At 45.3% G+C, this 27,922-nt stretch overlaps 1 protein-coding gene across 4 annotated transcripts in view; it reads right to left on the reverse strand.

The window, feature by feature from the left end:
• Positions 1-27,922, reverse strand: part of CECR2 (CECR2 histone acetyl-lysine reader) — a 162,581-nt gene that overhangs the window by 73,249 nt on the left and 61,410 nt on the right. For all 4 annotated transcript variants that reach the window (XM_082350487.1, XM_082350486.1, XM_082350485.1 and 1 more), the window contains exon 2: positions 3,807-3,901. In XM_082350487.1, coding sequence (XP_082206613.1) covers positions 3,807-3,901 — 95 coding nt within the window. The remainder of the gene's footprint in view (positions 1-3,806; positions 3,902-27,922) is intronic.

Genomic DNA, 27,922 nt, shown 5'->3' on the forward strand with positions numbered 1-27,922 from the left:
GGGGCGCAGCTCATCTGGGGCTCGCTCCTGGTCACAAAACTGGGCAGGCGAGGGCACTCCCGCGAGTGCGCCAGGTCACGAGGGGAGACACAGCCGGGCCGAGAGGGCCGCACGGAAACAAAGACCTGGGTCCTACAGCTGCCAGGGCGACTCTGCCAGCAGCCTGAAGGACCCTGTGTCCCTCCCCAGCTAGGCCTCCAGACACCCCGAGCGGGGCCCCCGACAAGCCACGTGCAGACCCACAAAACCAACCGACACCAAATGCAGTTTCAGCTCTTCGGCCTGTGAACTGCGCTAAGCAGTCACAGGAAACAAACATACAGCCCTCCCGAGGGCAGCCACGGTCCCAGCAGCACGGCCGGCACAGCAGATCCCTGACCCACAGAAACTGATGTTTAAAGCTGCTAAGTTTTAGGGTAATTTGTTACATAGCAGTAGATGACAAGTACAGCATGAAACAGGCAGAAGCACAAACACGAAAAGGAAGGGGGTTGATAACCTAGAACATCAAGAGAATCAACCTTAAAAAATCAAGGTCAATAAACTGGGCAGATTCAAGATACAAACACAGGAATATGTTAGGAACATGTCATATTCTACACTTGGAAGTACTTGTACGGTGCTTGAGTATCACTCAACTCTTAGCAGCAACACAAGTTAAAGTAACCCGGGAACGGATCTGACCTACATGAACAAAGCTACAACTTTTTACTGAGCAACATCAGGACTTTTTTTTTTAAAAATAAATTTATTTATTTATTTTTGGCTTCGTTGGGCCTTCATTGCAGTGTGTGGGCTCCTCATTGCAGTGGCTTCTCTTGTTGTGGAGCACGGGCTCTAGGTCTGCGGACTTCAGTAGTTGTGGCACACGGGTTCAGTAGTTGTGGCTCATGGGCTCTAGAGCATGGGCTCAGTAGCTGTGGCGCACGGGCTTAGCTGCTCTGCGGCATGTGGGATCTTCCCGGACTAGGGCTCGAACCCGTGTTCCCTGCATTGGCAGGCGGATTCTTAACCACTGGGCCACCAGGGGAGTCCCACAACATAAGGACTTTAATCAAAATACGGAGATTCCTTATGGAATATGACAAGATTATATCATTTTCTGGAAGAACTAACAAGCAGGATTAGTTAAGAGCAATGGTATCAGAGCCAAAAGAGACTGGCAGGTACAGCCAGGAACAGCCGAGTGGATTCTCACGTGTCAAAAACCTGGTAAAATGTCAAACAGACACCACATGCCAACAGGGAAGGGAAGCTCTACTCCATAGATGGTATGAGCCGACTCTAGCTATTCAGACCTTCAACCGCAGCCTGGTCCCCATCCCCACCGTCACAGAGAAGGCAGGCGTGCGACAGGCAGTATCCAGAGCTGCCGAGGGCGGGGGACACCTGCCCCGCAAATTTTAAATGGGCGTTTCTTGTGCTTGATCATCAACCAACACACCCATGGAAGACACGGCCTAAGTATGTAACAGGAAATTCAAGTCCACAAACCACGACTGTGCGCAGTAAGGTTGGAGAGACAGCCTGTCAGGCAGGAGGCACCAGGTCATCACCTTCACCCACGAACAGGCCTTCATGATGGGCTCGCCTCTGCCCTCAGGCCTGATCTACTCACTCGCCCCTTCCTGGTCCCCCGCCCTCCCTGCCCTCAGAATCACATCCCCGAACTCGTCGCCCAGCCTACAAGGCCGACTAGGCTCCTACTCCTGTTGTGCTGCGGCCACAGGATTCCTCGAATGTCAGTGCATGCCGGAGACGAGCAGGGAAAGAAGGTGAGCAGGTGGGCCAAGCAAGCCCAACAGATGCAGAGTGACAACCAGCCTCTGTGTCGAGAGCCACCAGGCAGGCTGGGGCCCTGTTTTCCCTCCAGCTGATTAGTGTCTTAGATGCTTTCTAAAAGCTACAAACTGGGTTTAAACATGAAGTCTCATTTTAGATGTCGGCGACGAACCAAAATTTAACACTCAGGGGCTAATATAAGACTTTGGACTTTGCAGCTCAAATAAATCCCATCTCTGAACCACATGGGACCTTCTGCTCTGCAACCGCTAGCCTCTGCTCCAGGGCGTCAAACCCCAGACACCCACCTTCCTACCTGCAACTTCGGGGGGGGGTCCGTCCTTCCTTCACTCACCCTCTTACTGGGCTCTGTAATATAAGGGCACTGGCTCAGGAAGCACCCCATGACGGCTCGGTCCATGGCCCCTTCTCACACATGCCACGTGCTCTATGGATGTCACAGCGCTTGCCATGGCAACGGCACACACTCTGAAGTGGGGCCCAGGACCGAGGGTCCCGAGGGCATCTGCCCTCCAGCACCCTGGCAAGAGCGAGGTGAGGCAAACAGACCCCCTCGGACACTGATGGTCATGGGTGAAATGGAGCAACCTCTGGGGTGAGCGGCCTGGAAATTTATTTTTTGAATCTTAAGTGGGCATTTCTTTTGACGGAGTGACTACACTTGCAGAAATTTAAGAGTATGATTCACTAAGGTGTGCAAACTTTTATGTCCAAGGCTGTGTAATATAGCATGTTTATAACAGTTAAAAGCTGGGCACAAATGTTCACCTACTAAATCGGAGTATTTGACAATCTCATTTAAAGAAAAGGTGGTTATAAGAAAAATTGTCATTGTGATGAAAAAAATGAAAGATATGAAAAAGTGAAATTACATACACAGTATGACCACAACTGCTTAAAAACCACACACACTCCCAAGTTACATCTCAAAAAGAAAATGGGAGAAAATATACTAAACCTTTTGTCATGGTGTTTAAGTGGTAAGATGGTAGATTTCTTTCTACTCTTTGTTTAGCACGACAGCCTGGACGCCCTGGGGACAGTCAGTACACTCGCGGAGAATACAGGAGATGACGACTACAGCATGAAACAGGCAGAAGTACAAACACGGAAAGGAAGGGGGATGATCACTACACACACACACACACACACACACACACACACACGAACGCCGAGCTCCGCGCTGGATGCAGTAGCAGTTCGTCAACCCCTCACTCACCTTGTTACCACACGTCTACCCCCAGCCCTAACAGGAACCTAGGAGTGGATCTACTAGAACAGAAATATTTCAGACACCGTCTTTTTTTTTTAACTGTCTGAAAACTGTAAACCGTAACACCCCAGACTCCTGCCTGCACGGGGAAGCCCGTCCTGTCTCAGCTTCCCGGGAGTTGGCCGCACAGTCCAGCTCTGTGTGGAAACATAGTAGCAAGAGAACATCTATCAACTCTATCAAAACAAGGGATGAGGCCTTATCAGGAAGATCCTTTATTTGTTGACAGAGATGAAATCTTGCTCCAAATTTCTACACATCTCAACGTACCAGACAGCTGTGTACTTGGCAACTATGGTGTGAGGGGGCCCAGAAGCTCCATGTTAGAAATGATGCCACTGTTTACGTGAATGGAAGATACATACCCCAGGGGCAGAAATACAGTAAAAATCTAGTTTTAATTTGTTAGGCATCATTTTACCAATACTGAAAACAAAGATCAGAAAGAAAGCCCTACATTGAGAGAACACATTCCACACTTGAATATGGTAGCTGGCGGACCCAAGAGTAAGGGATATAGATTTCTGAGAGTGAAATAAAGTCAAGAATTACAATAAAATGTAAACTCAGCTGCAGAAGGAGCCAAACACGGGACCTGGGAACCGTGTGTAAATACACTGTTATGTCTTGGCCGGTGATCTGCTCTGGTTTATTCCAGGAGACATGAAACATCACTAGGACTGGTTAATTCCTTCCCTCCGCCAGAAACAGTAAGATTGGGGTTACTCACGTGATATCCCTTCGCTGATAGCAGCCCTGAAGTAGGCAGGCGATCAGGTCGCTGATAAACTCCACGTCATCTCTGTGTAGAGCTGCTTCTAACTCCTGAGGAGGAAGAGAAGGGAGAGGGATTGAGAGCTCGGACACAGATGCAGATTTCCTAACAGCCAGCAACTCGTCCCTTCCAGGTCGCCACCACACCACCGCTGCCGTCACCGTCACGGGCCAACTGCCCTCCTTTTTGGTTTTCCAAGAGTTTACTCCCCCACTGCTCCTTACCAAGCTCCATCCCTTTCACCCGCACACACAGACACCTCTTTTTACAAGTCAATGCCAGCACAGTCATAAAAGAGCTTAACTTATATAAATATACTGTTTTGCTTTCTATTATTTCGCAAGAGTGTAAAGGAGCAAATATGTAATTACTCAGAAAGTATTCACTTATTTAAGAGTTTCAACAGGTAAACCAACTGCAGCAGCTTTCCAGAACCATGCTACCTTGAGAAGCAGCACTAGTAGGAAATAAGGAATCTGTGGTCCCCACAGGCCTGGGGGAAGGAGGTTGCCAGCACCAAGGCCAAGCTTACATCACCTGAAGAGAAGTGAGGCAATGCCATGCTAAGGGGCTAATCTCAGGGGAGGTGCACGTGCTGTCCTTGGGGTTTAGGCAGAGATGCCAAAGATTTAGCTTGACTTCGCACATACTCTAAACAAAGGTTCGTTGAGGAGCTACAGGGACAAAAGGTGACAGCGTGGAATTTTGGGAGATTCTATTCCCTTCTCAAGCTCCCACAGTGAACCAGTGTTCCCTGAGATGATGGAACACGCCCCAGTCACCAGCTCCCGGGACGCAGAGAGGGCCCACGTCTGGTCCACCAGGATGCCGTCCACCCACCGTGCAAGCGATTTCCCAAGGGTCCACTACGCTTGTGGTGTGGCCGGCTCATAACCAAAATTGCAAGGGTCTTATGAGTGGTTTGGAAAGCATGAGGTGTGCCAAAGACGCAGTTTCTGCCCACACCAAGCACCGGTCAGTGTACACAAGAGGGGGTCCACTTCTGCTGTAAAAATGGTAAAGGTCTTGGGCTTCCCTGGTGGCGCAGTGGTTGGGAATCTGCCTGCCAATGCACGGGACGCGGGTTCGGGCCCTGGTCTGGGAGGATCCCACATGCCACGGAGCGACTAGGCCCGTGAGCCACAGCTACTGAGCCTGCGCGTCTGGAGCCTGTGCTCCGCAACAAGGGAGGCCACGACAGTGAGAGGCCCGCGCACCGCGATGAAGAGTGGCCCCCGCTCGCCGCAACTAGAGAAAACCCTCGCACAGAAACGAAGACCCAACACAGCCATAAATAAATAAATAAATAAATAATTTTTTAAAAAATGGTAAAGGTCTTTTTAAAGCTATTTTAATCGTTCCGTTTGTTATTCTATGTTTAAAAGTTTCTAAGTTTGTAAACACCCACTCTGAAAACTTCACATGACAAAAAATTGCTAAGCACACCGACTGATAAAAGCAAACAAAATACAAACTACCCTGAGAAGGAAGGGGCATAGACGCCTTGAAAGCCCAGGTGAGCGAAACTCAGAATTCAAAGACAAGGCCCAAGCGTGAAAACCTCGTGCCTGCCCTACATACAAATTTGGTAACGATGGGCATGCTTATTACAGTGGCTCTTATCCTTCTATTAGCTTACTAATTCCTTTGGGCAGAGCTCTTTTCTACATTCTACCGACCAAACATAACAAGGATTTGAACTATATTTGGTCAGAATTCATTTATTCAACAAACATTTCCGGGGCACCCAGCACTTCCTGAGCCATGGGGAGCTGGGGTCAGCGGGGGGAGGAGACGGGACACAGCACCTCTGGGCACAGAACCAGTGCTGTGGGAGGGAAGGGCGCTGCTCCTGGGGCCCAACACCCGAGGTGGGGCCCTCCGTGGAGAGGGTGCTGTTGCACCCTCACAGCTGCTGCAGCAGAGGGTGGAGATGAGGCCACTGCAGCTCGAGCAACAGCCAAGCGGAGACTCTGAGGGACTTAGCTGAACGAGACAGACAGCAAGAGGGGAGACACGCACATCCAGAGCCCAACAGGAACAGAGCAAGGGAAGATTTGGGCTCCTACTGAAGCCCAGTCACACTGGGCAAGACCCCAAAGGAAACCGCAGTGAGAGAAGAGGCTGGACCCTTGAAGCACAAAGTCCCAGGCCACCTCGTTCAATAGATTAGCCAGAATTAGTGACACCAGAACCGGAAGGAAAACATCCACAAACCAATGATGGGAATGTGTCATGAACCAAGAATTATGATTAATACAATCTGTGAATCTGAGGTTTAAAAAAGGAAAGAAAAAGCTGTTGCACTGCATTTTCTGCTGGCCTCAGAACCCAGGCTTCATCGGTGATTCAACCACTGTTTTCTTAGCATTATCAGCAGAAAGTGAAGACTAACACCCCTACCTACATTTGAAAAAATTATGAAATGATCTGTTCTATCCAACTCTGGCGGAGAGTCTAAATGGCACTGGTGAAAACCTGTCCCCAGTGAACCTGGCCTTGCCTTTCTGGCACAACCATAATCTAGGTAGCCACTGGGAAGGCGGTTAAATACGAGGCTGTGCACCAGGGATGCTGAATCAGCTCTTCCAAGGGGAACCGGACAGGCTTGAAATGTCTCTCAAATGAGTACTGAGAGGAGCTCTGATATTATGAATGCAATCCCACCCCCTGCCTCCCATTTCACCCATGGGATACGGTGACTCACCAACAGTAACTCACAAAATATACAATTGCTTTTCACACGAATTTCTATGATATTATGCTTCATAAATCAGAAGCTACCTAGAAAACAAACCACAATAGACGCAGGCCCCTGGTAACTTGTGAGGTGCACTCTTGCCTCTGGCTCAGCAGGGCTTCACCCACACAACTGGTGGACAGTCCGAGGAAGAAGGCACTGCCTCTGGACAGCCAGCTGTCGTTCCCCGCAGCTGCCACACGGTGACCAGGGCACCGGGCGCAGCCTCGGCACTCACGGCCCTGGGCCTGATGTTACAGAGAGACAGCAGAGGAGAAACAGGAGAGCAATTTCAATCCTGCTGAACAAAAAAAAGTGCCGGCTTATCGGTTAAAATGTTTTCACTTCAATGGATAAGAGTTTCAGATTTGCAAGGTGAAAACGTTTTGGAGCCAATTCAGAACAATGTGAATATACTTAACACTCCTGAATGGTGCACGTAAAACGATGGTAAATTCTGTGTCTTTTACCACAATTTATTATAGGAAAAAAAAACTTTATCACATTAAAAGTTTCCCTGTGCAGGGGTTGTTGTGATGATTTAAATGAGGCAAAGCCAGACCAGCCTGGCACACAGCAAACACTCTATAGCATGTGAGCACAGCAATTATCTCATCTTCCTTAAGTGGTGGTGTGTAGAAAAAAGCAGACTGAAGAGATAGAAAGCGGTCTTTTCAAAATTCAGGTTTCTGAACAACAGAAATTCAAACTCTTAATACATGGCCTGTGTGCATGTGCCAATAAAACTATCTCCAAATCCAGTTACTCAAAGCTTTACCACATACGCCTTCAGCCGGGAGCCTGAGGCTTAGGCAACAAGAAATAAACACCCTTCAAGCGCCCCACCCCCACTTTCCTCCTCCCCTTTTGTCTTTCCTTTTCACTGTGGGCACTGAGCTGTGAGCACAGAAATCTGAACTTTGCCAAGATGCTCTGGGGCGAGGGCGGGGGGTGGGGTGGGGTGGGGTGGTGGTGATCAGCAAATCAGCCGAGAAGGGACATGAGAAGGGCTCCTGGGCTCCCGCTCTTCAGAGGGGCCAGAGGGAGAACAGGGCTCGCCCTCTGTGCAGCTGGCGGCGCAGCTCATTAGGGACGGGCCTGTTCAGCACCGGCACACGGCCCTGCCCTCGGGACCTGGCGGTGGCTGCTGGAAAAAGAACCCCAGGGTGAGCCAGGGAGGGAAGGGGGGCCCTTAGCCTATGTCCTGGAAACTCTTCGCCACAAACAGGGAGAACGTCCAGAAGAGACAGCCAAGTACAGCACAGGGAACACAACTAACTCCTTCCACGCACGGCCACCACTTACACCTGTTCTCAAATGTCACTGCAGGGACTTCCTACTGTTTGATCTGCTCCTGAGCCCCGTACACGTCTTCTTTAATCTTTTGCAAAAGAAGGTGGTAAAGAGAGAACAACTTTCTTTCCTTCAACTTCCAAGGAAGGATGAAGATCACAGAGCTGCACCCTCCAGGCACAAAGATCCCGCTGAGTGTACCTAAGGAGGGGAAAAGGCCTAAGGAAAACAACCATATGTGCTGTATTTGATTTCAGAAGGTTACAAATCTTTCTCACCTGCACAGGAACCAATCGCAATGCAGTGGGGGTCACAGTCAAAGACGGGGGCTTCTGTGTGGGCCCCAGAACTGCGCTCACACAAAGGAGATGCACAGCAGGCCCTCCGAGGACCATCCCAGCTGCTCTCCATGAGACACCGCCTGGAGAGCGGGCTCAGCCTCCAGAAGACCTCCCTGACTCTGGCAGCTGATGCTTTCTAACTTGATATAAATTAATTTAATCCCCAAGGCTGCCCGGGCCAATTCTAACCGTGAGGTATACATCAGCCCAAGCGGGTTACCGCTGAGGATCCCCGAAGTGCTACCCCAACGCCCTGCCCGTGGCCGGCAGCTCTGCCCCGCGGCTTCGCGGCAGACACACCTTCCTCTCGGCAGCCCACGACATGGCTGTCCCTGGCTGTGATGCTGGGGAACAACAGCAAAGAAACCACATAGCTCCCCTCGGATAGGACTGCTACCCTAGAATATTAGATTAACTGGAAAATACTAATCAAAGCAATAAATGTGTAAACCTACAAGAACATGATTTTCTAAAAAGGTATAAATTACAAAAACTGGCTCCAGAAATTTTAGAAAAGGCTCAGAACTTTCATGGAACTTCTCCCACAAGAAAGGCCCCATGATACACAAATAATTCCTGAACACTGAAGAGATGGAAGCTTCTCAACATGTCCACAAAGCTAGTGCTGGATGAGCAGGGCCCTGCGGCCCCTACAAGCCTCAGACCCAGGTCGGTGTCTGGACTTCATCACAGAGACTGTGCCCCTCGGGCCCCACGGCGCAAGGACGCAGCGCAGCTTCCTAGAGAGTCGGGTTTACTGTGATTGTTTTGTTTGTTTTCATCGTTGTTGCTTGTTGTTGTTTCGAAAGATTTTTTTTAACTGAAACTGAAAAAGAAGACTACGGGCAAGAAAAGGACAAAACCAAGACACACTAATCCATGTGCTTGGTGACTACTGCTGCTCTCTGGTGACACGTGTGTGTGCGAGCGCCTGGGAGCACCAGGGCAGGCCAGGACACCAAACACAATAGAAAACAAACAGACAAATGTTGGACAGCACTGGTTCATACATCCAATGAGACTTCTATTCCTCAAATGCGTAATGAGCATTAGACAAACGTTGACAGCTGACAAAATTAACTGACATGGGGCCGTGATGAAGAGGCACCCAGAGCAGGCTCTCCTCTTCAGGAACACAGAGCAGACCTGCTGGCCAGGTCGCTTCTCCCACAGCGTACCAATCGGGTGTAAAAAGAAAGGAGGTGGACACCATTAAAACTCTCTTACTAGTCAAATTTCATCAGCTGTCCTTAAGCAACAAGATTAATTACTGATAGAGGAGGAACCAAGATGGCAGAGTAGAAGGACGTGCTCTCACTCCCTCTTGCGAGAACACCAGAATCACAACTAGCTGCTGGACAATCATCGACAGGAAGACACTGGAACTCACCAAAAAAGATACCCCACATCCAAAGACAAAGGAGAAGCTGCAATGAGATGGTAGAAAGGGCGCAAGAACGGTAAAATCAAATCCCATTAACTGCTGGGTGGGTGACTCACAGACTGTAGAACACTTATACCACATAAGTCCACCCACTGGAGTGAAGGTTCTGAGCCCCACGTCAGGCTTCCCAACCTGGGGGTCCGGCAACGGGAGAAGGAATTCCTAGAGAATCAGACTTTGAAGCCTAGTGGGAATTGATTGCAGGACTTCGACAGGACTGGGGGAAACAGAGACTCCACTCTTGGAGGGCACAAAGTAGGGTGCGCATCGGGACCCAGGGGAAGGAGCAGTGACCCCAGGAGAGAATGAACCAGACCTACCTGCTCCTGTTGGAGGGTCTCCTGTAGAGGCAGGGGGTGGCTGTGGCTCACCGTGGGGACAAGGACACTGGCAGCAGAAGTTCTGGGAAGTACTCCTTGGCGTGAGCCCTCCCAGAGTCTGTCATGAGCTCCTCCAAAGAGCCCAGGTAGGCTCCAGTGTTGGGTTGCCTCAGGCCAAACAACCAACAGGGAGGGAACCGAGCCCCACCCATCAACAGTCAAGTGGATTAAAGTTTTACTGAGCTCTGCCCACCAGAGCAACAGTAAGCTCTACCCATCACCAGTCCCTCCCATCAAGCCTCTTAGACAGCCTCATCCACCAGAGGGCAGACAGCAGAAGCAAGAAGAACTACAATCCTGCAGCCTGTGGAACAAAAACCACATTCACAGAAAGATAGACAAGATGAAAAGGCAGAGGGCTATGTACCAGATGAAGGAACAAGATAAAACCCCAGAAAAACAACTAAATGAAGTGGAGATAGGCAACCTTCCAGAAAAAGAATTCAGAATAATGATAGTGAAGATGATCCAGGACCTCAGAAAAAGATTGGAGGCAAAGATCGAGAAGATGCAAGAAATGTTTAACAAAGACCTAGAAGAATTAAAGAACAAACAAACAGAGATGAACAATACAATAACTGAAATGAAAACTACACTAGAAGGAATCAATAGTAGAATAACTGTGGCAGAAGAACGGATAAGTGACCTGGAAGACAGAATGATGGAATTCACTGCTGTGGAACAGACTAAAGAAAAAAGAATGAAAAGAAATGAAGACAGCCTAAGAGACCTCTGGGACAACATTAAACGCAACAACATCCGCATTACAGGGGTCCCAGAAGGAGAAGAGAGAGAGAAAGGACCCGAGAAAATATTTCAAGAGATTATAGTCGAAAACATCCCTAACATGGGAAAGGAAATAGCCACCCAAGTCCAGGAAGCGAAGCGAGTCCCATATAGGATAAACCCAAGAAGAAACACGCCGAGACACATAGTAATCAAATTGGCAAAAATTAAAGACAAAGAAAAATTATTGAAAGCAACAAGGGAAAAACGACAAATAACATACAAAGGAACTCCCATAAGGTTAACAGCTGATTTCTCAGCAGAAACTCTACAAGCCAGAAGGGAGCGGCATGATATACTTAAAGTGATGAAAGGGAAGAACCTACAACCAAGATTACTCTACCCAGCAAGGATCTCATTCAGATTCGATGGAGAAATCAAAAGCTTTACAGACAAGCAAAAGCTAAGAGAATTCAGCACCACCAAACCAGCTCTACAACAAACGCTAAAGGAACTTCTCTAGGCAAGAAACACAAGAGAAGAATAGGACCTACAAAAACAAACCCAAAACAATTAAGAAAATGGTCATAGGAACATACATATCGATAATTACCTTAAATGTGAATGGATTAAATGCTCCAACCAAAAGACACAGGCTTGCTGAATGGATACAAAAACAAGACCCATATATATGCTGTCTACAAGAGACCCACTTCAGACCTAGGGATACATACAGACTGAAAGTGAGGGGATGGAAAAAGATATTCCATGCAAATGGAAATCAAAAGAAAGCTGGAGTAGCTATACTCATATCAGATAAAATAGACTTTAAAATAAAGAATGTTACAAGAGACAAGGAAGGACACTACATAATGATCAAGGGATCAATCCAAGAAGAAGAGATAACAATTATAAATACATATGCACCCAACATAGGAGCACCTCATTACATAAGGCAACTGCTAACAGCTATAAAAGAGGAAATCGACAGTAACACAGTAATAGTGGGGGACTTTAACACCTCACTTACACCAATGGACAGATCCAAAATGAAAATAAATAAGGAAACACAAGCTTTAAAAGACACAATAGACCAGGTAGATTTAATTGATATTTATAGGACATTCCATCCAAAAACAGATTACATTTTTTTCTCAAGTGCGCACAGAACATTCTCCAGGATAGATCACATCTTGGGTCACAAATCAAGCCCCAGTAAATTTAAGAAAATTGAAATCATATCAAGCATCTTTTCTGACCACAAAGCTATGTATGAGATTAGAAATGAATTACAGGGGAAAAAAACGTAAAAAACACAAACACATGGAGGCTAAACAATACGTTACTAAATAACCAAGAGATCGCTGAAGAAATCAAAGAGGAAATCAAAAAACACCTAGAGACTAATGACAATGAAAACACGATGATCCAAAACCTATGGGATGCAGCAAAAGCAGTTCTAAGAGGGAAGTTTATAGCTATACAAGCCTACCTCAAGAAACAAGAAACATCTCAAGTAAACAATCTAACCTTACACCTAAAGGAACTAGAGAAAGAAAAACAAACAAAACCCAAAGTTAGCAGAAGGAAAGAAATCATAAAGATCAGAGCAGAAATTAATGAAATAGAAACAAAGAAAACAACAGCAAAGATCAATAAAACTAAAAGCTGGTTCTTTGAGAAGATAAACAAAATTGATAAACCATTAGCCAGACTCATCAAGAAAAAGAGGGAGAGGACTCAAATTAATAAAATTAGAATGAAAAAGGAGAAGTTACAACAGACACCGCAGAAATGCAAAGCATCCTAACAGACTACTACAAGCAACTCTATGCCAATAAAATGGACAAACTGGAAGAAATGGACAAATTCTTAGAAAGGTATAACCTTCCAAGACTGAACCAGGAAGAAATAGAAAATATGAACAGACCAATCACAAGTAATGAAAATGAAACTGTGATTAAAAATCTTCCAACAAACAAAAGTCCAGGACCAGATGGCTTCACAGATGAATTCTATCAAACATTTATAGAAGAGCTAACACCCATCCTTCTCAAACTCTTCCAAAAAATTGCAGAGGAAGGAACATTCCCAAACTCATTCTATGAGGCCACCATCACCCTGATACGAAAACCAGACAAACATACTACAAAAAAAGAAAATTACAGACCAATATCACTGATGAATATAGATGCAAAAATCCTCAACAAAATACTAGCAAACAGAATCCAACAACACATTAAAAGGATCATACACCACAATCAAGTGGGATTTATCTCAGGGATGCAAGGATTCTTCAATATATGCAAATCAATCAATGTGATACACCATATTAACAAATTGAAGAATAAAAATCATATGATCATCTCAATAGATGCAGAAAAAGCTTCTGACAAAATTCAACACCCATTTATGATAAAAACTCTCCAGAAAGTGGGCATAGAGGGAACCTACCTCACCATAATAAAGGCCATATACGACAAACCCACAGCAAACATCATTCTCAATGGTGAAAAACTGAAAGCATTTCCTCTAAGATCAGGAACGAGACAAGGATGTCCACTCTCGCCACTATTATTCAACACAGTTTTGGAAGTCCTAGCCATGGCAATCAGAGAAGAAAAAGAAATAAAAGGGATACAAATTGGAAAAGAAGAAGTAAAATTGTCACTGTTTGCAGGTGACATGATACTATACATAGAGAATCCTAAAGATGCCACCAGAAAACTACTAGAGCTAATCAATGAATTTGGTAAAGCTGCAGGATACAAAATTAATGCACAGAAATCTCTTGCATTCCTATACACTAATGATGAAAAATCTGAAACAGAAATTATGGAAACACTCCCATTTACCATTGCAACAAAAAGAATAAAATACCTAGGAATAAACCTACCTAGGGAGACAAAAGACCTGTATGCAGAAAACTATAAGACACTGATGAAAGAAATTAAAGATGATACCAACAGATGGAGAGATATACCATGTTCTTGGATTGGAAGAATCAATACTGTGAAAATGACTATACTACCCAAAGCAATCTACAGATTCAATGCGATCCCTATCAAATTACCAATGGCATTTTTTACGGAACTAGAACAAATCATCTTAAAATTTGTATGGAGACACAGAAGACCCGGAATAGCTAAAGCAGTCCTGAGGGAAAAAAACTGAGCTGGAGGAATCAGACTCCCTGACTTAAGACTATACTACAAAGCTACAGTAATCAAGACAATATGGTACTGGCACAAAAACAGAAACATAGATCAATGGAACAGGATAAAAAGCCCAGAGATAAACCCACGCACCTATGGTCAACTAATCTATGACAAAGGAGGCAAATATATACAATGGAGAAAAGACAGTCTCTTCAATAAGTGATGCTGGGAAAAATGGACAGCTACATGTAAAAGAATGAAATTAGAACACTCCCTAACACCACACACAAAAATAAACTCAAAATGGATTTGAGACCTAAATGTAAGACCGGACACTATAAAACTCTTAGAGGAAAACATAGGAAGAACACTCTTTGACATAAATCACAGCAAGATCTTTTTTGATCCACCTCCTAGAGTAATGGAAATAAAAACAAAAATAAACAAATGGGACCTAATGAAACCTCAAAGCTTTTGCACAGCAAAGGAAACCATAAACAAGACGAAAAGACAACCCTCACAATGGGAGAAAATATTTGCAAACGAATCAACAGACAAAGGATTAATCTCCAAAATAGATAAACAGCTCATGCAGCTCAATATTAAAGAAACAAACAACTCAATCCAAAAATGGGCAGAAGACTTAAATAGACATTTCTCCAAAGAAGACATACAGACGGCCAAGGAGCACATGAAAAGCTGCTCAACATCACTAATTACTAGAGAAATGCAAATCAAAACTACAATGAGGTATCACCTCACACCAGTTAGAATGGGCATCATCAGAAAATCTACAAACAACAAATGCTGGAGAGGGTGTGGAGAAAAGGGAACCCTCCTGCACTGTTGGTGGGAATGTAAATTGATACAGCCACTATGGAGAACAGTATGGAGGTTCCTTAAAAAAATAAAAATAGAATTACCATATGATCCAGCAATCCCACTACTGGGCATATACCCAGAGAAATCCATAATTCAAAAAGACACATGCACCCCAATGCTCATTGCAGCACTATTTACAATAGCCAGGTCATGGAAGCAACCTAAATGCCCATCGACAGACGAATGGATAAAGAAGTTGTGGTACATATATACAATGGAATATTACTCAGCCATAAAAAGGAACAAAATTGAGTCATTTGTTGAGACGTGGATGGATCTAGAGACTGTCATACAGAGTGAAGTAAGTCAGAAAGAGAAAAACAAATATCGTATATTAACACATGTATGGGGAACCTAGAAAAATGGTACAGATGAACTGGTTTGCAGGGCAGAAGTTGAGATACTGATGTAGAGAAGAAACGTATGGACACCAAGTAGGGAAAACCGCGGTGGGGTGGGGATGGTGGTGTGCTGAATTGGGCGATTGGGATTGACATGTATACACTGATGTGTATAAAATCGATGACTAATAAGAACCTGCAGTATAAAAAAACAAACAAACAAAAAACAACTAATATAAAAAAAAAAAAAAGATTAATTACCTGCCTCGAACTGAAATGAATCAGCTCACGGTACAGTGAAACTGCACTAAAATGACTGAACCTCAGGGGTGGTTAAAAACAATCTGGCCAATATCAGTGATGCAAATGCACTCTCATTCTGACCAGCATCAGAGTCACATCTAAGGCCTGGGCTGAAAAGAGCATGTAAATTAGTCCATTCTTTCCTCCACCCAGACACCCTTCCTCCTCCAGGCCAATTCCCTTCCTTTCCCATCTCTGCCAGCTTCCCCTCCACCTCCACCCTCCCCTGTCCTCTGCAGGCCACACCCACCATCCTGCTGAGCCCCTCCAGCCATTCATACTCTGTTCCCTTCCTCAGAATCCCAGCAGACAGAGCAAACCCAGCACAAGGAGCCTGAACTCCCGGTCCCACGGCCTCGGACCTGCTTCCCCTCTGGCCGCCCGTCTCCAAATGGCAGCTTTGTCCCACTGCTCCAGCAGAAAGCTTTTCAGTCACCCTTGACCCTTCGCTCATTTCACAACTAACCCAGCAACCTGCCCTGCTGACTCTCCCTTCTAAGTGGATTCAGAAACCGCCCTGTGTCCTCAATGCCTTCTCCTCCAGCCACTGTCTCAGCATCGACTCCCTCAGGGCCTCCCAACTGGACCCCTGTCCGTGCACATCAACGGGCTCAAGTCCTACTGACCCTCAGCCCTCTGACCCCAGCCCGCATGAGCCAGCCTCCTGCCCACTTCTCGGGGACCCGCAGCGTTCCTGTCAGGGCCCCCCTTCCTGCATCTGCATGGCTTCCCCATCATTCCCCAATCCACCTACTGTGCTTTATTTTTCTAATTAACTGATCACCTATTTATTATATGTTTGTTTATTTTCTTTCTTCCACTGTTACTATGCAAATCCCTTGAGAAGCTTCCTGGTTTTTGCTTGTGGCTGTTTCCCTGAAATGCCCAGTGAGTATTTAGTAAATGTTTTTTGCAAGTTAGCCAGCATCCATAAGCCAAGATCCTAAACTTAACAGTGTATCACAGTAAGACTGTATCACACATAGTAAGCCCTAAATTCTAGCTATTATAAGGGATAATTTAAAATATGAATATTGAGAAGCATATTATGAATATAAAGCATCTGAAACATTTTATGACCACTCAGAAGTTTGGTCTGAAGTCATTTAACAATTACCTACATCTGTGAAAACTTTTCCCCCCAAAAATTTAATCTGGAAGGATTCACTAATACAGCAGTCACAGGGGTTGGTCTGAGGTTAAATTAAGCTCACAGGCTCTACAGGAGCCCTTCTGGGGTCAGCGCAGTGTTGGGTGTCCTGGTGTCCTGGGCAGGGGGCACCCTCCCAGCCCCCATGGCTGCGGCACTTCTCCCCGCACTTCCGAGCCCATCTCCCACTTCCAACACAGACCATCTCCTCCGCTGCCCTGTGAGAGGTGCTCAAACTCAATTATTGTCACATTGCTTGTTCAGAAGCCTCCCAAACTCCCGCAACTCACCAAACTGAGACACACTCCAACCCCTGAGTTTGCCATCCAAAGACCTCAACTGACCCTTTCAATATTCTCTCCATTAAATAGACATCTTGTGGAGAACTAACCAGCTGTATTTTTCAAAAATAACAGGTACTTCCCAATCTTTACTCCTGTTTGTTTCTTCTGTTAGAATAAAGGTCCTGCCTTCACGCCCACCCATCCCATCGCAGGGGCCCAAGGCCTCAGGGGGAAGGTGGATTTCCTGTGGTGCTCAGAGGTGGCCTGCGAGCTCGGCCGAACGAAGGACTTCTGCTAATTGCTTTCACCTAGACGATGACAGTCACGAGAGCCCTAAGCCCACAGTGCAAGTGTGGAGGGGGTGGAGGACAGGGGCTGTGCTGTGTTTCTTTTTCTGCCTGTGGCGCCATCAACTATGAATGTTTGAAAAGGAAAAGGGGCTTGAAAAGTAACATCTCAACTGACAGATTATTTAAAAGAGAATCAAGGAAATACTTGTTTTGCTGGACAACTTACTGACATTGGTGGGAGTCAAAACTAATGTCAGTAAGTTGTCCAACAAAACAAGTTGCACTGAAGGAAAAGAATAAACTCTGAACCACTGCAGAAGGAGAGACACGCTCCTCCTGTAGGATTAACTAAGACTTCTGCATAAATGCAATTTTCTGCTTCTGCTAACAAATACCAAGGGCCACCAGCACGGCAGCTAGGTTACATGCCAGCGGGGAAGACCTTGTTTCCTTGACGTTGGGAATGAGGGGAGCACCCACAACCAGGAGGAGGGCAGCCTTCCCCAAACAGGTCTCCAGGACACGACAAAGGGCCAAGGAAAATTAAACCAAACCTGTCAACCACTGCCTGCTGGTTTGAGTGGAGATGGAAGACTGCTAACACCAGAAGAGACCCAGAGGGGTGATGTCCTAGGCAGGAAAAGACGGTATTTGGTGCAAACGTGAGAGAATTTTCTCCCCCAAAAAGAAACATGTGATATGAAATACAGGATGTAGCTCAACTATCAGGACACAAACTGAGACCCTCAGAGCAGCCGACAAATGACAGAGACAGAGACACTCCGTAACATCCAAGACCGTCTCTCTCCAGACATGTCAACTGCAAGCCTCACACTTCAATGAGAGCGGCAAGAAAACTGAGCCCCTAAATCAGGACCCCTTTCAAGGTCCAAAATGAGACTCCAAGTTACAAGTGTAAACAGACAGATGTCATAGGTGACGGGATACCGAGGACACCACATCGCCTTCTTGGCTGGAGGAAGAGGGTCAGTCCCTGTAGTAAACAAGTGCTGACCTAAGTAACTTTGGAAATGAGCAGAATCTGTGAGGTTACAAGCAGCACTGCCCAGAAGCACTGTACTCTAGTTGGTAAAGCTGTTTCCCATGGGGATATGTGTCATAACAAGCCTGACACTGCTGGACCCGGCACTGAACTGGACAGTCACCTGGTGGATGGCAGATGTGGGAGCCGGCTTCTCTCTCTGCTGCAGCTGCACGGGGAGCTCACAGAGAAGCGAGGATGGACCACAAAGCAAGTGGCCTGGGAGACCTCAGTATGAACTCATGATTAGTCTTACATAGCGACGGTTAATACAGAAACATTTATACACCTTACTACACACACATACGTCTCCTTGCCCTATCAGCTGAGAGGGCCCAGAAGCAAAAAAAACCCAATAGCAAAGTGCACACCTAGCATCCAAATCTCAGTTTTCAATACCGTTCTCCAATAAAAGGAACCTGAGCTCCTTGGAGAAATGGCAGATTCTAGGATAGGGGTTGGAAATGTAGAAAATGGAGGACCTTTTGGTGTCTGAAAGTAAGGAAGCACTCAAAAACAAAACAAAACAAAGCCACCCCATAGGGCTTCCCTGGTGGCGCAGTGGTTAAGAATCCACCTGCCAATGCAGGGGACATGGGTTCGAGCCCTGGTCCGGGAAGATCCCACATGCCGCGGAGCAACTAAGCCCATGTGCCACACTACTGAGCCTGCGCTCTAGAGCCCACGAGCCACAACTACTGAAGCCTGCGCACCCAGAGCCTGTGCTCCGCAACAAGAGAAGCCACCACAATGAGAAGCCCGCGCACCGCAACAAAGAGTAGACCCTGCTCACTGCAACTAGAGAAAGTCCGTGTACAGCAACGAAGACCCAACACAGCCAAAAATAAATAAATAATTAAAAATTTTTAAAAAGCCCCATAGCCAAATGATACAGTTCCCAATGGCCAAAGCTGGAACAACTTGAGTAACAAAATAAATAAACTATTGGATTATAAAAGCATAAAAATGCATAAAAGAATAAAACAAATATTTATAAATATAAATAAATAAAAAGAATAAATGAGTCCAATAAAAAACTGTGTTGTGAGGGCATCATCTGTGGCTCAGCGGAGGATCACTCTTCAGTGCAGAGAGGTCTGGACTGAACAGAGCTCAGCAGAGAGGAGGGGTGGGGCCGCAGCCCCCGGAGGCACCGCTAAGGAGCAGCCCGCAAGGTGCGGTGTCGGGTGGCACTCAGACCACAGGCCTTCGATGCGCCTGTGCTACGTGGAGGCCATAAAGGGGTCCTAGTGGTGGAGGTTTTTTTGTTTGGGGGAAATTTGTCTCCCATTTGTTTAGGTTACTTGTGCCTGAGAAACACCTGCAGGGCACACACTTAGTGGCCCTTCGTACAGACACCTTGCGAAGGCACGGGCTCTGCTCAAGGAGCTGAGAGGCTGGGCCGCTCCTTGCCAAGGAGGTGCCTAAGGCTGCATATTTGGAAAGCCCACATAATAGCCAGGTCTCCCGCGCTGAACTTCCAAAAATGGTGGAGGGTGCACAATGGTGTCAGTCATGAAGAAGTTTAAGAATTTGAAGAGCTGCAACCAAGAGGCAGCACCACTGTGTATCTGCCATCACATCTGGTTCTGTGCAGGCCCTGCAGCTAAGGAGAAGGAAGAGCTGGAATTAACCAGGACGGGCTGGAAGTGTCAGAGGAAGGACAGCAGTGGTGGTGGCCAGCCCTGGTATTCCTCCCAGAGAACCCCTGCCTCCTCGTCCTCCAGCCCCACGCCATCTCCCCTCCTCCAAGGCGAGCATCTGTGGCTTGTTTCTGACCCCACAAGACAGCAAGGGTCACGGGATGACGCCAAGGTGATGCACAGTGTCGGTGCATCCCGAGCTGGCTCAGAGGAAGCAAGCGGCCGCGTGGAGGGCTCCCGTGGCAAGGAATTGAGGGGTGGCTTCCCATCCACACGGCAGGCGATCGTGGCAGCAGATCCCCCCACTTCTGCAGCTGAGCCTTCCGAGGCCACCGGAGTCCCCGCCAGGCCTGGCCGCGGCTGAGCGGTGCGCAGCTCCTGCCCAGGGGAATTGAGGTAAGGAGCACGTGCGGCTTTAAGACGCAAAGTTCACACCCGTTGCCCGCTGTTACACATCAGTCTTGTGCAAGAGAGGAACTATAACCGACCATGAAAATGAAAGTGGGTCAGAAAGATGTGCATGTAGGGACGGAGAAAGCTGAAGAATCCGTGTGTGCACATCCGGTGAAGGAAGGTTGCCGGAGCTCAGGTGCCGGGAGTAAAAGCTGGCGATGCTCAGTGCTGGGCTTCATGTTAAAGTCGTGCAGGTTTTGCAGCTGTTGGTAAACGACAGGTCTAGGCTTTTTCTCACTGTGTCGCACTTAGAAGATACTAACACAAACTTGTACAGCCTTCTCAGGAACTAACAGACCTGTCTCCCTGCTCAGCTGCGGGATCAATGTCTCAGTTCAACTGTTCGTCATGACACCCCACACGCTAAGCCCTGGCCTGCAGTGTGGACATGTGGCTAAGCGGCTTATCACAAATCATTCTGGACCAGTCATCTTGCTGCTGCAAACCACATCACCACAAAACTTAGTGGCTTAAAATAACAACAAACGTGTTCTCTCTCACGACTCTGAATCAGGAACTTGGGAGCTGTCCGGCCTCGGGGCTTTCGTGAGCTGTCACCAGATGCTGGCTAGGGGTTCCATCATCTAAGGACAGGGGCTCATGTACACAGTGAGCACACAGATGCTGGTGTCAGCCAGTCGGTCCCTCCTACAGGGGTCTCTACAGGGCTGCCGGAGCGTCCTTGCACTGCGTGACACGTGACCCAAGAGACCAAGGCTGAGGCTGTTCTGCCCCAGCCTCACACACCATCCCTCCCGCTGGGTTCCACAGGCCACGAGGGTCAGCCTGATTCGGAGTGGGAGGGGACAAGGACCACTGAGACATCTGGGAGGCTGCCTATTTCATACTCTTCTCAGTTGAAGTTACTGATGGCCACTAATACTAAGCAGCAACAACATCCAAATTTCTATCTCCCTGGTCAAATAACAGCTTCGCTCTATTCAGATGGCTTTCTTTAAAAAAAAAAAAAAAAAAGGAGTTGGGGGAGGGGGGTGATTTTTAAATGTCACTTATAATTGACAGTTTCAACAGTCCTCTCCCAGTAATTGATAGAGGTAGCCTCCTCCCAGCAAATAAGTAAAAAAACTACACAGGATTCCTTGTTGACCAGACGGGTCAGCATTCTTATTCCTCAAACTAAAAGAAGCAATGAATATTGCTGAAATTCTTACTTACCTAACAGTAAGAAGATAGAACAAAAGCTGACCTTTCCTTACAGTATAAAGTATAAAACTTTCTATTTTTTTCAATTAAGAAGCACTTCACCGCACACAGCAAAAGATCCCACATGCTGCAACGAAGATCCTGTGTACCACAACTAAGACCCGACACAGCCAAATAAATAAACAAACAAACACGAAGCCCTTCACATATTGGTGCAAAATATTAAAAGAAAAGTACAGCATTTCACAGCTGACGGCAACATTAGCTAACTCACGCTGAGCTCTCACTACGTGGCAGGCACCCCGCTGCACTCTCTACGTCCATTATCGCAGCTGACCCATTTGACAAATAAGGTGAAAGAAAAAGGAAGAGCCCTCCCGAGGCAACCTAACAGGCTGACGTCCGGCACAAACACCAGACAGGAATTAGCCTGAGTTAGAGAACTCCGGGTAGGACTCTTGGAGGAGGAGCTCAGCTTGTACAATTCTGAGGTGCAGAATATTTCATCACAGACCAAAAATGTTATCGAAATTTAGATTCATATCAAGAAAATGTCTCTAAAATCAAACTATCATTCTTATGTCAGTCATCTCCATATCCTTTACACAGAAAGAAGAATGTAGGGTTGATGCATCCATTTGGCAAGCAACAATAAACTACTCTAAATGACAATGTTGGTAAGATAGCATTGGCCAAATTTTAAGGAACAAACAGTCTCATAAATGGTACAAACTCTTTTAAAGGTAAGTTGGTAAAATTTATTAAATTTTCAAATGCACACCACTTCTATAAATATGCTCACACATATTTTTATGACTGGCATGGAAAGACCTAAATATGAACCAGTTGGGGCAAAATTACGGTATATCCATACAATGTACTACAATGTATTGTATGGAGGTGGAGGGAAGAAAATTTCTACATTTATTCAGTCAATAAACATTTGTGTGTCTACTCTATTTCATAAACAGGGAATTGACATGATGTATGGAAAGACTTCTCTGCTTTCATAACCCTTACTGCTAGTGGGGAACACAGATAATCACAATTAAGTTTTTAAAAAATTTACAAGACATGATGAGTCATCTCTTTTCTTCTATCTCACTCCTCCCCACCCTCACCCCCAAGTGACCTCTCATCCTTTCTCGTGGCTTTCAGAAGTCCCTATACTCTGAAGGCTCCTAAAATTATCTTTCCAGCCTAGAACTCCACACCCTATATTCAACTTCCTATACAGTAACCAATGTAAAATAAACATCTCAAACTTAGCATTTCCAAAACCTGAATACAGACAGCACCCACCCCACAAGTGTTCCTCCCCATCTCAGTAAAGGTTACTTTACCTCCATTCCTTCAGATGCTCAGGACAAAATCTTTACTCTCACCCTCAACCCCTCTCTCACACCCCACATCCAATCCAACCACGAAACCTGCCATGTCTACCATTAACCAATTCTTGCTACCTACCCTCACCACCCAGTTTTCTTTCCCCTCTCCCTCTTAGGCCTGAGATCTTTAAAAAAGACCCCCTATGCCAAGACTGCCATCACAATCAATAAAATTCAAACTCAGGTCATGGCTTAGAAGGCCTAGATAATCTGCCTTCCCACAACCTCAGGCCTCCCCCTCCTACTCTTCCCCCTTGACTCCCCCCAGCCCGCTGGGCTCACACTAGTCCCCTACACGCCAAGGCTGCACTTGGCCTCAGAGCCCGGTGCTCGTGTCCTCAAACCAAAATCCTCCATCATTTCCAGACATTTGCACCACCAACTTTCCTTCTTCCAGAGCTACTCAAAGACAGGCTCCGAGCGCCACGATGTCACACTCTTGAAGGGAAGGCACTTCCTTCACTGCTGTATCCCTAATACAGTGTTTACTGGAAATAATCTGGGTAGCAGGAGGATAACCGGAACAGAAGTCTAGCTGAGACAACGTTTAATCTGAGACCTAAAGGGTGTGAAACAGCCAGCCATACAGAAGGCACGAGCGAGAGGTTTCCAGGCAAATAAAACCACAGCTGAAAAGCTCTGAGGAGCTGAAGGGGGTTCTGCAAGGCAGGAGCGGAGCAGCACCTGAAGTGCAATATGGGACGAAGGGTGCCTTGTAAACTGAGACAAGAAGAATCTATCTTCTTTGACAATGAACAGGAAGCTCTTAAGCAGGAAAATGACAGGGTCTGAATGTGTTTATTACTCTAGCTGCTGGTGGTATGTGGATTAGAGATGGGTTAGAAAGGAACTCCAGACATGAGATGATGGTGGTTGGACTAGAGCAGTAGCAGGACAACGGACGAACAGAAGGGGAGAGTTTCGAGATCCATGCTCAGAGTCAAACCAACAGAACTGCTGGTAGGTAGAAAGTGTGGAGGGCAAAGGAGAAACAGGAGCCTAAGACGACTCTGAGGATTTTGGTGTAGGCAAAACTTCAGTAGAAAATGACCTTTTTCATAGTGGATAAAATTCAATTAGAGGTTGGGGAAATCAAACTAACGCAGTAACTTACTAGGGAGAGGGAAATGTATACACACAGGGGATAGTTAGATATGCACAAACTGTTTTTGGAAAGATACATATGACCAGAAGCTAATGAGGAGATCTTTTCATTGCACAGGCTTTTCTACTCTTTTTTTTTTTTTTTTAATAAATTTCTTTCTTTTCCTTTTCTTTTCTCTTCCTCCTTCCCTTCCTCCCTCCCTCCCTCTGGCTGTGTTGGGTCTCTGTTGCTGCGCGTGGGCTTTCTCTGGTTGCGGCAACCGGGGGCTACACTTCATTGCGGTGCACGGACTTCTCATTGCCGTGGCTTCTCTTGTTGTGGAGCACGGGCTGTAGGCGCACGGGCTTCAGTAGTTGTTGCTCGCGGGCTCTAGAGTGCGGGCTCAGTAGTTGTGGCACACGGGCTTAGTTGCTCCACGGCATGTGGGATCTTCCTGGACCTGGGCTTGAACCTGTGTCTCCTGCATTGGCAGGCGGATTCTTAACCACTGTGCCACCAGGGAAGTCCTGTACTGTTTCAATGTTAAGAAATTAAGCTAATGTATCACTTTTTTTCCATTAAAAACTAATATTTTCAGCTTTAGAGGTATAACTGACCAAAAAGGTAAGATATTTAAAGTGTGCAATGTGATCATTAGATACACAGACATTGTGAAAGAATTCCTGCCATTGACTCATTAACACACCTGTCACCCCACATATTTACGTACCCTCTTATGGGGGGAGAACATTTAAGTTCTACCCTCTAGAAAATCTCAATTATACAATACAGTGATATCAACTATAGTCACCATCCCCAGATCTTACTCATCTTACAATTGAAAGTTTAAACCTTTTACCAACCTCTCCCCATTTCCCCTACCTTTAGCAACCACTTTTCAACTCTCAGTTTCTAGGAGTTCTACTTTATCGTTATTATTTTTTTAAGATTCCACATATAAGTGAGATCATACAACATTTGTCCTTCTGTGTCTGGCTTATTTCACTCAGCATAATGCCCTGTTTTCATCCACGTTGCTGCAAACGGCAAGACTTCCTTCTTTTTAAAGGCTGAATAATATTCAACTGAATGTATATACGGACCACATCTTCTTGATCCATTCATCCAATGACTGACACTTAGGTTGTTTCCATACCTTAGCTATTATGAATAATGCTGCAATAAACATAGGAGGACAAATGTCTCTTCAAGATAATGATTTCGTTTCCTCTAGATCATATGGTAGAGTTCTATTTTTAATTTCTTGAGGAACCTCCAAACTCTTTTCCATAGTGTATCAGTTTACATTCCCAACAACAGTGCACAAGGTTCTCTCTTCTCCACATCCTCACCAACACTTATCATTTGTCTTTTTGTTAACAGCCATTCTGACAGGTGTGAGATGACACCTAATTGTGGTTTTGATTTGCATTTCCCTGATGATTAGTGATGCTGAGTACCTTCATGTACCACGAAAATGGTCATTTGTATGTCTTTGGAAAACTATCTATTCAGATCCTTTGCCCATTTTTTAATTGGGTTGTTTCAGGTTTTGCTATTGAGTTGTACAAGTTCCTTATATATTTTGGTTATCAACCCCATATTGGATATGTGGTGTGCAAGTACTTTCTCACATTCCACAGGTTGCCTTCTCCTTTTGTTGATGGGTTTCCTTTGCTGAGCAGAGGATTTTTAGTTTGATGTAGTCCCACTTGTTTATTTTTGCTTTTGTTGCCTCTGCTCTTGGTGTCAAATCCAAAAGAGCATTTGCAAGACTGATGTCAAGGAGCACACCCCTTGTTTTCTTCTAGGAGTTTTACAGTTTCAAGAAACATATCCCTTGTTTTCTTCTAGGAGTTTTACAGTCTATGGTCAAGTCTTTAATCCATTTTGATTTGATTTTTGTGTATGGTGTAAGACAGTGGTCCAGTTTCATTCTTTTGTATGTGGCTGTACTGGTATGCCAACACCATCTACTGAAGAGACTGTTCTTTTACCATTGTATATTCTTGGCTCCTTTGTCATAAATTAAGTGAGCATATATGTGTGGGTTTATTTCTGGGCTCTCTATTCTGTTCCACTGTTCTGTGTGTGTGTTTTTATGTCAATACCATACTGTTTTAATTCCTGTAGCTTTGTAAGATAGTTTGAAATCAGGACGTGTGATGCCTCCAGCTTTCCTCTTCTTTCTCAAGACTGCTTTGGCAATCTTTCATAGATCTTTTGTGGTTCCATAAAATTTTTAGAATTGTTTATTCTATTTCTGTGAAAAATACCATTGGAATTCTGATAGGGATTGCATTGAACCTATATAGTACTTTGCATAGTATGAACATTTTACCAATATTTATTCTTCAATTCATGAGCACAGAGTATCTTTTCATTTATTTGTTTCTTCAGTTTCTTTCATCAATGTCTTATAGTTTTCAGTGCATAGATCTTTCACCTCCTTGGTTAAATCTATGGCTAAGTACTGTATTCTTTTTGTTGCTACTGTAATGAAACTGTTTTCTTAATTTTTTCTTTCTAATCAGTTTGTTGTCAGTGTGTAGAAATACAAGTGATTTCTTTTTTTTTTTTAGATTTTTAAAAAATTTATTTAGTTTATTTATTTTTGGCTGTGTTGGGTTTCCATTGCTGCGTGCAGGCTTTCTCTCGTTGTGGTGAGTGGGGGGCTACTCTTCGTTGCGGCGCGCAAGCTTCTCACTGCAGTGTCTTCTCTTGTTGCACAGCATGGGCTCTAGGTGCGCAGGCTTCAGTAGTTGTGGTGCACAGGCTCAGTAGTTGTGGTGCACGGGCTTAGGTGCTCCACAGCATGTGGGATCTTCCCAGACCAGGGCTCACACCTGAGTCCCCTGCGTTGGCAGGTGGACTCTTAACCTCTGCGCCACCAGGGAAGCCCAAAATACAACTGATTTTTGTATACTGATTTTGTATCCTGGAACTTTACTGAATTTGTTCATTAGTTCTCCAACAGTTTTTTGGTGGAGTCTTTAGGGTTTTCTATATATAATATCATGTCATCTGCGTATAGAAACAATTTTACTTCTTCTTTTCCAATTTGGATGCCCTTATTTCTCCTTCTTGTCTAAGTGCTCTGGCTAAGACTTTCAGTATTATGTTGAATAAAATAAAATAAAATAATTTAAAATTGATTTTTTTATTGTTTCCAAGAGTCTGTCTTTTTTTGATATTTTATGTTGATTCAATTAGGCGTGTAGCCTGTAATTTTGAAGCAATTCTGCATTTTATGTGGCTGAGTTTTACAAAAACCATTAATACAATGTAGGAAAAGACAATAATCAATGAATCTCCTATGTATTAACTTGATTACTAGAATTAAGTTGGATAGTTTCATTCTTTTTTTAACATCTTTATTGGAATATAATTGCTTTACAAATGGTGTGTTAGTTTCTGCTTTATAACAAATTGAATCAGCTATACATATACATATATCCCCATATCTCCTCCCTCTTGTGTCTCCCTCCCACCCTCCCTATCCCACCCCTCTAGGTGGTCACAAAGCACCGAGCTGATCTCACTGTGCTATGTGGCTGCTTCCCACTAGCTATCTATTTTACATTTGGTAGTGTATATATGTCCATGCCATTCTCTCACTTCGTCCCAGCTTACCCTTCCCCCTCCCCGTGTACTCAAGTCCATTCTCTACGTCTGCATCTTTATTACTGTCCTGCCCCTAGGTTCTTCAGAACCTTGTTTTTTTTTTTTAAGATTCCATATATATGTGTTAGCACACAGTATTTGTTTTTCTCTTTCTGACTTACTTCACTCCGTATGACAGACTCTAGGTCCAGCCACCTCACTATAAAATTGAGTTTTAAATAAAAAATTTACACCATTCTTTTCCTACAAAGAATCTAAATTGCTTGCATATACATTTAAAACTTAAGACTACTCAAATTGATGTAAGAAAACAACAATAGGAAATTCAGACCACTAAGAGA

Source organism: Balaenoptera borealis (genome assembly GCF_965194805.1).
Source record: "Balaenoptera borealis genome assembly, chromosome: 13".
Classification (NCBI taxonomy): Eukaryota; Metazoa; Chordata; class Mammalia; order Artiodactyla; family Balaenopteridae; genus Balaenoptera; species Balaenoptera borealis.